The 12,905-nt window shown below is 31.5% G+C and overlaps 1 protein-coding gene across 2 annotated transcripts; it reads left to right on the plus strand.

Moving 5' to 3' along the window:
• Window positions 1–790: 790 nt before the first annotated feature.
• Gasp (Chitin binding Peritrophin-A domain-containing protein Gasp) lies at window positions 791–11,193 on the plus strand. Of its 2 annotated transcripts, none has more exons than XM_072890795.1 (4): window positions 791–953; window positions 4,148–4,549; window positions 5,519–5,732; window positions 10,892–11,193. In XM_072890795.1, exons 1-4 carry the CDS (start codon window positions 914–916, stop codon window positions 10,950–10,952), a joined length of 717 nt encoding a protein of 238 aa, XP_072746896.1. In that variant the 5' UTR covers window positions 791–913; the 3' UTR covers window positions 10,953–11,193. The 2 variants fall into 2 exon arrangements, with proteins under 2 accessions (XP_072746896.1, XP_072746895.1); XM_072890794.1 differs by lacking the exon at window positions 10,892–11,193 and adding an exon at window positions 7,334–7,548.
• Window positions 11,194–12,905: the final 1,712 nt, after the last annotated feature.

Consider the following 12,905-nt stretch of genomic DNA (forward strand, 5'->3'; position numbering starts at 1 on the left):
CAAGGACAACTTTACATTGCAGTGAGAAAAGAACGTGTAACCGATATCTTAAATAATAATTCATATACTTTATATGTGTAAATAGAAAACTCATTATTTAATATGTAATTATCTTGCTGATATTAAATTGGTTATAAACGTTTTTTAATAAGGTGAATAATGAATTCACCTAATTACGTATATGAAAGTTTAATTCAATATTATAATAAACTCAACAACCGAAACAGTCCAATTTTACATACATATTTTATGATTCATTATTATTTTATCATTTTCCATCTTTCAAATTTTTTTTCATTGTAACTATTATATAATTTAAGATTATTATATATTTATGTGTTCCATATTGTTTTAACTTTTTTATTTATCTCCTTAGAAATCTATTCTCCCTGAAAATATCATTATTATAATCACGCTCTTTTTCATGCGATGAATTTCTTCATTCAAGAATTTGAATAGAACAACCGAGGCTGACAAGAATGGAAACACATCGGACACCCAATACGGAATTTCATTGCCTCGTAACATAGAGAAAGAAGAAGAGAGCAAGAGACGGAGAGAGATGAAAGAGGGGGAAGCATCATAGAAGGAAAGAAGACAAAAAGCCCCAAAGTGAGATGGAGAAGAGAGAGAGAGAGAGAGAGAGAGAAAGGAAACAGAGAAATACGAGAAAAGTAGAGAGGTGCACTTTTTCTCGAAGTGCCCGAAGAAGGTGGTGGTAGCTATAGAAGGGGGGGGAGGAATATAGACACGTGACCAATGACTTATATAAAGGTGGCGAGCGACAGGGCCCAAACACAGAGTTCTATCTCTCAACGAAGCGGAGGCGGTGTCTTTAAAAGTGTAGATCTTTTTTTTTCTTGTTAATTTATCGTTTACCTCCGCGTCACACAGTCGACCTTTTCGTTGAACCATGAGGACGTACTTCGTGATAGCCGCCATACTGATCGCCGGTACGTAAATAAAAATCCCACTCACCGCTGAAGGCGCAACAAGAGTGGTGAAGTTAAACTGGGTCGATTAAATACAGAAGGTCGCGAGTGAGATGCGATGTTCGACTTCGAACGAAATGAACGGAAAGTGGACGGGATCTCATCATCAGTGTGTGATCATATACGCGTGTGTAGAGTAGAGCAGTGCGCCCTACGTGCGTCGAGAGCAAGACTTAATCGAGACCGAATCCCCCTACAACCAGAATCTCGCTGGAGAGCGAAGAATCCGCGGAGATAATTCTTGGACTTTCGAAATTTCGATCGCGATTCGATTCATCTTCGCGCCGTCGCATGTGCGAGAATTTCCAACTTATAAATAAGATATTATAATTCTATCACTTTCCACAGTTAAATGTCATATAATTTCTTAGATCGCGTTTAAATATCAACGTTTAAAACTGACGAAATTTGTTAATGTGTGAATGCATATTTCTCGAAAAATTTTTTAAATAGAAGATTTATAGAGAACTTAATAGAGATCTCAAACTACAAAAATTATATGAAAATGTGCTTTTTTTAAATTAAAATAATATATTTTTTATATAGATACAACTTTTTTATCATATTAATTGTACGATAAAAATGTTCTAATCCTAAAAATATCTTCTATATTTGCAATTATAATGTATTGCGCCAATAATACATTAATTTTTTATTTACATTTTGAGATTGCAAAAAAAAATAATTAGTAAATTTTATTGAATGTAATATACAATATATATATAATAATTATTCATTTTCTCAAAATTAAAAAATATTTTTTTTAATTTAAATTAATTAATAATTAATATTTTACATCAGCATTCTTTAATTTTTTATGTTTCAAATTATTTCTTTTTTTTATTAATTAAATGATGTTGCATTTATCTTAAAAATATCACAATTTGATATCTCTAGATAAAATAATATTTCCTTAATTATCTTTAAAAATGATAAATTTTCCAACGCAGTAACCTTCTTGCAGTTGCGTTAATTAAGCAACGCGATAATTAAAATTCACCTCTGGCCTACAAATTTTTGTCATGCTTTCTCGTCGTCGCAGCATAACCTTGGCCCAGATCTTGACCCTTCTTTTTATTCACTCTTCATCAAAGAAAGGTTCAAGGATGCGATTCGCGACAATTATGCTAATACTTTCCCGATAACATAAACTAATATCGAATTTTACACAAGCATAACTAATTACACGAAAAATTTCAAAGAAGAGAGAGAGCTGCATGTTTAATGACAAATTAATGGTAATGTGTTTTGATCAAGAATTTTGTTAAAAAAAATATTTATATTAATAATCAGTTTGATTAAAAAATGTAAAATTCATAGACTCATGGTGTAAAAAAATAAAAAAAGAATTTTTGCATGCAAATGCTATTTAAATCGAATAATTATGTTAAATATATCGGATACGCTTTCAATAGAAAATAAGAGATTATAAAGAAATTCATGTTGGACTTTCATATGTATGTTAAAAAGAAATTTTCTTTCATACAATATTTAAATATGCACTATACGTAAAACATTTACTATATATAGTTTAAACACATAATCGATTATTATATATCAAATGCCCATATATATCCATAATAAATTTTTCATCAATCAACTTAGTCGATAGAGAGAAACATATAAGGTAATCATTAAAAATTAACAAAATATTTAAAAATTTTCAAAATGTCTTTTAAAAATCTTATCAAAGAAATTTTAATATAATTTTTTTAACAAAAATATACTACAAAAGTATATTGAATATATTTGATACATTACATATATTTTATTTCATAAATATATATAAAAAATAAAATTTAATATTATCTAAATCAATATCATTAAGCATAATTATTAAATAATTTCTTGGTCTAATTAAACTTAGTAAAACTTAGATATATTTCTTTTGTACTTTATATAATCTTTATTATAAACGAGTAATTATATAAGAATCTAACGTCGCATATTTTCCAAAACAAGTCGCAAGTAAAACCTGGGGCGAGAGGAGATAATGCAATATATGCAGTCTTTTGATCGATGAATATTTCGAAGTCGCTTTCGGTGGCGGGACCGGTCCCATGGAAAACGAAAGTGAATACAGCTGGTTCCACGCAGACAGACTCAAATATAGACTCGCCGCTGAGGCTTACGACGCGAACGGGTGAACGGGATGCTGGGAGGGCCCAGTTACGAGCGGCCGCAGCCGGGGCCTGGCCACGGGCCCAAAGTGAAAGCGCCCGGCGAAAGTTACCGTCCCGTACTGCCCCTTACATAAGACATTTTAATTTATTCAGGCGTCATATGCCACGTGCGCTCGCGAGAAAAAGAAAGATGCATAATTAATGTGGATCCCGATGACGCGTCAAAAAGACGCGGGATAAAAAAAAGATTTTTATTTATCTATTCCTTATTTTTCACTTATTATTGTAAAATAAATCGATCGTCAGTCGATTTTTTGCCACTTGCGTGCCATTTTTCATTGCATTAAAAGGGGAATGTGAAAAGGAAATCCTGGAATGGAAGGTTCTCTCGCGGCCGACAGTTATATGTAATTTTAGTCTATAATTTCTTACGGAGAACGGTGATATCTAGCTAAAACCGGAGTCGCATTTAACCACAATCCGAGGAATTCGAAGTGGCAAAATGCGCATTTGAAAGCAAAAGTAGTTCTTTCTAATTTTGTAGTGAAAAGATGGAAAAATTTTTGCAGTATTTTCTGCATTTTTGTACATTTTTTGTTTGTTTATTCTTTAGAAAATATAAATATCGGTTCAACAAACTATTAATTATTTTACCATTTTTTTAATATAAAAAACATTTAATTACGGTAAAAATCAGATTTTTTGTTCAAGTATTGATTGATTAAAATTTAAATCATTGGTTACCAAGTTATTTATAATTTTATGTAATAGCAAAGTTTATTTTTTAATGAATATATACGTTATCATAGAAGCTAAATATAAGACATATATATATATATATATATAAAATTAAATTAAATCCTACTGCAATTAAAAATCCTCCATGATAAGACTTTTTCTCAAAATCAGATTCTTCGTGAAAAATCTAACACAAAATCTAGCGCAAAATCACAATTATTGACATTATAAGTTTCAAATAAATTCACCGATATAAATTTCCTACCATCTACAATCTTTACTTAATGGTTTCAGGAACGAGCGGTCAGGATTCCTTCAAATGCCCGGACGACTTCGGGTTCTACCCTCATCATTTATCGTGCGACAAATATTGGAAATGCGACAACAACGTGGCGGAACTGAAGACGTGCGGTAACGGTCTCGCGTTTGACGCCAGCGACAGCAAGTTCCTCACCGAGAACTGCGACTACCTGCACAACGTGGACTGCGGCGAGCGCACGCAGCTCGAACCACCCATCAGCACACCTCACTGCGCTCGCCTCTACGGCATCTTCCCCGACGAGAAGAAATGCGACGTCTTCTGGAACTGCTGGAACGGCGAAGCGTCCCGCTATCAGTGCAGCCCCGGACTAGCGTACGATCGTGAGGCTAGAGTGTGCATGTGGGCCGACCAGGTGCCCGAATGCAGAAACGAAGGTACCGATTATTTTAATCTCGCGAATTGCTTAATTGATTCATTAAAGCTCGAAAGTTTCGGCCGGTTAGGTTCAAGCACTTTGGAGAAAAATTTGAACAAAAACATGTTACATTCAAATAACAAGTGGTATTTTTCTTTTATTATATAATATATATTATTCAGGATTTCAAGATTCACAGCCTAAAATTTTCTTAAGTAAGGAAGAGCTTAAAATAGTCATTGAATCTTTCTTTTTGAATTGTTTTAATTTTTTCACCAACGTTAGATTCTATGTTGAACTTTATAACGCAGACTTGCGCGGGTCCAGTCACCCAGGAACTCGTCACGCGCGATTTGACACGGATAATAGAACATACGTAGAACATGACAGTATCTAACTAGTCTTTCTACAATATAACTGCAAATCCTTCTACCTCCTTTCTACTTGTGCCTACGCTAGTCTTGTAATATTATTTTCCTTATTTGCCTTTTATTTATAATTTGCCCTTGAACTAACAGAAAGTTTCTACAATTCAAGAGACAAACATCTTTTAAACTATTCTCTGATTCTTTCTTTGTTAAAATATATGAAAATTTCATTACAATATAATTTTGTATTACATAATATTTTTATAATATAAAAGAAAGAATATACATATACGTAACTCTTTCTTTTATGTTATATAAACCACATTATAATGTTATAAAATTATATATATTGTATAAGGAAATTTATATACTATATAATTGTAAAAGACCAATTCGTTTTTCTCTACACTTTTCGTCGATTAGGTTGCTATTACGAGAGTCTCAAACATATATTTTATTCTCCCAGATATATATTTCCTATACATCATGTATATCTCATATTTTTTTCGTTTGTCTCTGGACCGATCAGTAACGCAAAGAAACAAGATGCCTTTCTCTCTTTGACCCCTCCCTCTCTCTCTCTGTCTCTCTTTCAACATTCTGTATCCTATTTATCGCAGAGGTCGCCGGAGGTTTCACGTGTCCGGCCGCGGGCGAAGTGAGTGGTGCATCCGGCAGCTTCAGTAGACACGCCCATCCAGAAGATTGCAGAAAGTACTACATATGCCTCGAGGGTATCGCCAGGGAATACGGCTGCCCGATCGGCACCGTCTTCAAGATTGGCGACGCCGATGGTAGCGGCGCTTGTGAGGACCCCGAAGACGTTCCCGGATGGTGAGCATCATTTTTAATACCTATATAATTTTACCATGAGACCCTATATATTATGCAGAAAGGGAGACACTTCAAAATTTTACACAAAAAAATGGCATTTCTGAGGAAAAAAAAAAAACCGATAAAAATGAAAAGTAAATTTTTCAGCAAAAGATTTTTACAAATGATAAAAATTTTTAAAATATATTAGAAGAAAATTTTTAATATATTTCTAAATAATTCTTCTTCACACTACTTAGCTCCTTCCTGCATAATATAGCCTATTTTCGATGAGACAATTATTTGAATTCTAATCCAAGTCATGTGAGACTATGTAATCGAATGCAATGTGAATGGATAATCCATATCAAGATTTTATATTTTCAATCTCACACGATAGTAAATGCTAATGAACAACCTAACCGAGAGTTCGAAGTTCAATCATTACAAAAATCTTTAACATCAAAAAGGAAAGTTTTACTTTTTGAAAGGACTGTAATTTTCTTTGCAATCAATTAATCATTAATTTTTTGTATTTTTTAAAATCGTCTCATGGAAAATAGTTTCTTCATACTATTTTTCGCTATCAGAACGGTAGCTGCATTAAGTTATTATTGAATAATTAACAGGACAAGTCGCGAAAAAATACGCGATATGAAAAGTCGGCAAGAGGGCAAAAAGACAACGAAGTGCGTTGTGTAACAAATAATTACGGGTGTAATATATTGTGTAACAAATAATTATAAAAATATCCGAATTCGATTATCTCGGTAATTATAGTCGTTGGCAGGGAATTTCAGGCTTCTCTAAGGATGGAACTGTGTTCGAGACTTTTCGGGCACAATATCGTGGAATTGCATTCGCGGATGATCTGTAATTGAAGAGATATTCGCGTTGCAGCACGATTTCGCGGTACTTAATGACGTTTTGCGCAACTACTGTATAAAAAGTAATTTAACCGGGGAAATTTCTATCATAAAACAAAAATTGAAGGATCACGTCGTGAATCAATTTTTTCTTATGGAGGGCAAATCTTCATGCGCTTAATCATAAATTAGCAAATGATTACCTCTGCTAATCAGCGCATTATGTTTGTTAATTATCTCCTAACATGTGACTAATATCTGTATTAACTTTGTTCTAACGTTTTTTTATATCAATTGTTGCTTTATATCCAGATTTCTATTTTTCTAAAAAATTTGGAATATTTTTATAATTTACATTTACACGTATTTATAAAGAATCGATGATGTAAGTAAATATCACAAGTCAATTTTGATGAACTCCATTATATTAATTAATTACAATTTTTTTATTCTTACTAATTTCTAATTGCTTGGCAATCCACAAAGAAATATTAAATTATGAAAATTTGCATATTTAAATCAAATAACAAGAATAGAATTTCTTTACTTTGCTCTGCCAATATCTTATCCGAAATAAAAGAAAAAAATCCGGGTACTCTGGAAATATTCGTGACTAACAATAAGTGCAAATATAGCCTTCCTATAATATATGTGCATGCATGTGTGTCTCATCTGCAAGTATACGACAAGAGCACGCCAAGTACCGCGCACCGAGCATGTCTTGACTTCTGGGTTTTTCTCGGTTCTGCTTCACAGTGAGGATTACTATGGCGACCTGGACCTGAAGAGCATCCGGAAGAGTGAACTACTTGCCGGTATCCAGAGCGAGCCCAGAAAACCATCGAACCAGGCGCCCCTCAAACCCAGGCCCTCAACAGGGCCTACAAGGCCTTCCTCTCCCCTCCAGGAATAAATCCTAATTTACCTCATTCCTTCATTCATTCGCTATCTCTCTCTCTCTCTCTCTCTCTCTATATATATATATATATATATATATATATCTTTTTCTCTCGTTCTCTTTCTTTCTCTTTATCTTTCCTTCTCATTTAATTGTATCAAATTCTATTGTTTAATGCATATTTTTGGTGCAAAATCCAAAGAATTAAAATATAAAGATTTTTTTTTGCAAGGTATAATAATCTTAAATCGAAATATATATTTTTTTTTCATAATAAAGATCATAATAAAATTAACAAAATCGTACTTTAATATTTAACATAAATTAGATAATTTTTTAGTCTTATAATTTCATATTAATTCCACAATTCAGTAATAGAAACGTTTGCAAAAGTTTACCTTCTATTTTATATCTTTTGATGTTATCTCTTTTTTAATTTATTTTGTATTGTTTATAAATTTACACCGATTTTACGCTAAATAAATTGTATCAAAGTTTTAAGTGTATCATGTCTTTTTTTCTTTATCTCCTTCATTTCTGTTTCCTTTCTCATTTTTATTCTTCACTTTCTCTTTCTTTTTCTCTCTCTCTCTCTCTCTCTCTCTCTCTCTCTCTCCTTCTCTCTCTCGTTCTCTCTCTGTTTCTTCTATCATATATACACTTTATTATACATACACTCACACATACATAATCGAGGGAAAATCCAGTCCTAATTGCGTAAAAGAGATTTCTCCGAAAAGCAAGCAATCAGCGCCGAGAACCGGGAGTAAAAAAAGAAAGAAAGAAATCCGTCCTCAAGGCAACGATTGAATTTATCTGCCACTTTGTGTTATAAGAATACGGCTCGATCTCGAATCGAAACCCACGAGATTCCGAGAGAATGAAGAGCGTGCAATCGAACTGTCGTTAATTTGGTACCTAAGAATTTTCGTGTGATTTTCTCTCGTCGCCCTAATCGTACAATCCTTAACATAAAGAGGGTATCGTTATTTTTGTAATTATACTAGAATAGAAAGAAAGGGATGGAGGTATTATCGGTTACAGCGCGACGAATAATGTAATCGAATTTCATAAAATTACATGAAATTCTGTCCGTAAACCAGCGTGTTTCGCAATAAGTACATGTATCATTTTTAAAACGCCTAAAATATAAAATGTTTAGGCTATTACAACAATTTTCTAGGAAAATTGGCAATATTTCTATCAAAATATATTCTTACAATTCTCTTTTCCTGTAATTTTCTAATATATAATCATATATATTTAATCATGGTTATATATACAAATATATATATAAAATCCCGCCCAAATTGCTATTGTGGCTGATATAATGCAACAAAATTAATTATAGCTTATTTTCTCTGATCAAATGCCATGTAATTTATTATTATAATCAATATTAATAATATTTTTATTATATAATAAAATACAGCATAAATTATTCCCAAAAAATTTTCTGAGAAATGCTCAAACGGTTGATATACAAAATCTATATTAATCGTGACGCCTCATCGGCAATTTTTTTGTAATCTAAAAATCCATTCTCTCTCTCTCTCTCTCTCTCTCTCTCTCTCTCTCTCTCTCTCTCTCTCTCTCTCTCTCTCTCTCTCTCTCTCTCTCCTCTTTCTCTCTCTCTCTCTCTCTCTTTCTCTGTCTCTCTTTCTTTCTGTCTATCTAAAAATGTTCTTTTTTTCTCTATTATAAATACTTTCTATACATACACTTTTATTTCTTTTTAATCTATTTTTTTCTTGACTTTTTCAATTCTGTTCACTATAAAAATTGAGATTAAAAACTTATAATTTCGTCATAATAAAAACATGATAATTGAGGATAAAAAAAAATACATCTTAACGCAACCGAAAATTTTTTAAAGATATGTTCTGTTGATTATATCTCATTTAAAGATATCTTTGTTATATTGATTATTTCTCGTACGAATTAATTTTAATAACGTACAGTTTGTATCTATTTCTCAATGATGTATTTTTACATCAAAGGATAAATAAAATGTGTGTTTCCTGAAAATTTTCAGTCTTAAAAATAATTTCTGTTTTATAAAGACCGTACTGATTAGAAAGGCTAACTTTTCAGCATGTATAGCATGGGAAATAAAATTCGAAATTTTCATTTTTATATATAAGATACACTATTATATTAAAACAGAAAAAGGACAAAAGTATTCGATTTCGTGTACGAGATCAAATCTATGAACTCGCGTGATTCACGATTTGCAATTCGAAAATTCTTCCGACTCTTGGCGCCAATATGTAAGCAAATTTGTCTGGTTTGTCATGTATTTTTAATTAAGTCAAAAAATTCATACAATAAAAAAGAAAAAAAATTTTTTAAAGATATTAGCTCGTATTTTTATCGCATATTTAATGCTAATTGATGCTAATATTAAACAATTTATAACATTCCACTTATTTAATAATATTTAATGACATTTAATATTTAATAATTACGTAATTTAATATAATGGAAGAAACTTGATTTTAAGGTCCAATTATTTAATATTATAATTACTAATAATTTTGAGATTTATTTATACTTGAGTGCTACTGGTTACATTTTTACGTATATATTTAAAAAGAATCAAATAGCTACTTGATACCAAATATGTGGTAAAAATATAGGCAATTTATTAATTGTCCTGTTCCTTAATTGATCTCTCTAATTGATCAATGATCATTGATATTCATATTTAATTAATTTCTTAATTCTTCTAGTATACTAATAGTAGTGTGTCTACCAATTTCTTAGCACGTTCTATGTACTTATCTGTTGCATGTTAAGCTATTATAGTTTAATAATGTATGTAACTTAATCGTAACATAGGTAATATGTTAAAAACTGGAAATTTTTATTTAACATTTTAACACATATTGAATATTCTGTATATATCGCAAATTAATTTTATCGCCGTAACTGAAACAGCGAATGAATGAAAGGAACGTGTGTGTGTATGTATGTGATAAATATTATTTATATTTTATTAAAATTAAATTATTATATCAACAAACAAACAATACAATGATGAATTAAATATTTGCAAACTCTTATTCAATATATAAAGAAAAATTGTGTGATAAATTTTGCGTGATTAACATGATGAGGTCATTATTTGCTTGTTTTCGCTTCATAAAACAAAATTTTTTCTTCTGACACAACCTTCAACCGAATTCCCAATTTATAAAGTCGAATTTATGCAGTGAATAAAAAATAGTAAAAAATTAATGCGCAAATTTATACTTGATGCAACAATCATAATCCTAATAATTTAATTACATTATTAATATCATAATATAATTATTCAATATAATATAATAAACTTATTCAAAAGCCGCGATTCCGATTGAAGGAAATCATATGTTACGATTAAGTCACGCGCAATATTTTTATGCATTTCCCAGCCAAGATTATTACGGTAACGTGGACCTGAAGGCCCTACGCAAACTGGGCTACAGGAAATAGAAGCGTTCACATGCACTTACCAACGATGAAATCAGCACATCTGTCACTACAGGAAGCTCCTCAGCAGATCCTCTGTTCTTCCGTTAGCGTTGAATAACCACAACTTGAGCAGCCACACGACCAACTTCCTGCAAATCATGTTCCATAAAATTAGATCATTCTCGTAATCCAAGCGCCATATAAATAAATCAAATCAATCGCAAATAGCAAAAACATTCAAAATACATCAGAAAAAATATATGTTGCAACTTTTTATTATCCTTAAAATTAATAGCTTTTTTCAAATTTGGGAGAAATAAAGTAACAAGTAAAAAGAAAATAATGTACTTATATAATAATAAAAGAGTCACATTTATATAATTATAATAAGCCTATACATAATAGAAAAAGAAAGAAGTCAATAACAAAATAATTTAAGATAATATTATATATGATAAATATAATTTTAATGTATTTGTATATACATATTATTATAATTTTTGATATTAATAATTATCATTGTAATTGTATAAATATTACATGTTATTTTATAGAAATTTCATTTAAAAAGCAAATATCATTTTTATATAAGAGTTAAGAATTTTTTCAAGTAAAAAATATCATTATAAGTATATGTATGAAATAAAGTAATGTGGACAATATATATTATTAGATACAAAATAACATTTTTAGCTACTTTAATATTTTTTCGTTTTAATAAATATAAATTCACATGTTGAATTTCAAATTATTAATTTATTATATATTATTACAAAATAATCTTTACGCACCTTTCACCGGCAATCTTCTCTTTCGGCAAAATGCACTTTCGAAACGATCGTTCTATGCAGTTCAAATACTTTCAACTAAATCACACAATTTGCAAATACTCGCGAGCCGTACTATCAGTGCCATCTTTCATCGAATTCTTGCAAGCGATCAACTCACGGAGAAGAGAGAAAAGAGAAAGAGAAAAAACCAATTTTTTTTCGATAACCGAAATGTTTATTTGACGCTACGATCAAAACGATATCACGATGATAATATATTTCGTATTCAAAGCAGACTATAAATATGATTATAAATACAGTATGTATGATTGCACGTTTGCGAATCATATATATTTTTTAGAAACACAATGTATCATAAATATTCCGTATCAAAGTATCGCACCTGACAATCATTCTCGCCGCTCCGCTTTCATCACGTCTATCACGACGACAAATACGAATGCAAAATATCAAACAAAACATATATATATATATCTTACAAGAATATAGATTGTCGAACACAATTAATGTACAATATTTTGCACTGCACCGCGTAGCTCCGTAACTCGCGAACCGCACTAGAGACGTCATCTTCGTCGATTTCGCGCCAAATTCTCGATTCTGCCTTCACGCGAAAAGCGCGCCAAAGTTTCCTTGAAACTTGATCCGAACAATTAAAACGCGACTAATATCCGGCGGCGACAACAATGCAAGCATCTCGCATTCGAAACGTTAAATATACAAAAAAAAATGAAAATCGTATGGAAATATAGTTTTAGACAACATATTTGTTAGAAATGACATAAATATATTCAAAGAAAAGGCGCTCAATCTCGTCGCTCGCCTTTTTCATTTTAACACGTCAGTCACGAAAATGATACGGAACGCCAAATAGTAACCGAAGAAAACATATAATAGTCTACAGGAATAAATTATCAGACACGATTATTGCACGATTATTATAATTTCATAATGTTTTGAATGTATCGTACCTGCGTAGAATTCGCGAACCGCACTATCGACGCCATTACACCGAAGTGAGGAGTGCGTATGCGAAATTGCGTTCGAAAATCTATCCAAAAGAGTCCACTGTTCTGATTGGCTGACCGAGAGTTACTTTTACTCGAGTAAATTTTCGGACGCATCCCGAGAAGACTGCGCATGCGAGAACCCAGCCAATCGTCTTCCATCGCGACGTCACAGG

Source organism: Anoplolepis gracilipes, chromosome 4 (genome assembly GCF_047496725.1).
Source record: "Anoplolepis gracilipes chromosome 4, ASM4749672v1, whole genome shotgun sequence".
NCBI lineage: Eukaryota > Metazoa > Arthropoda > Insecta > Hymenoptera > Formicidae > Anoplolepis > Anoplolepis gracilipes.

Bases quoted from the DNA above. Each gene is read 5' to 3' on its own strand.
- Gasp (XM_072890794.1), top strand. From the start codon at position 914: ATGAGGACGTACTTCGTGATAGCCGCCATACTGATCGCCG. The intron at 954-4,147 runs GTACGTAAATAA...TAATGGTTTCAG, and splicing joins AGCCGCCATACTGATCGCCG to GAACGAGCGGTCAGGATTCC. The intron at 5,733-7,333 runs GTGAGCATCATT...TCTGCTTCACAG, and splicing joins CCCGAAGACGTTCCCGGATG to TGAGGATTACTATGGCGACC.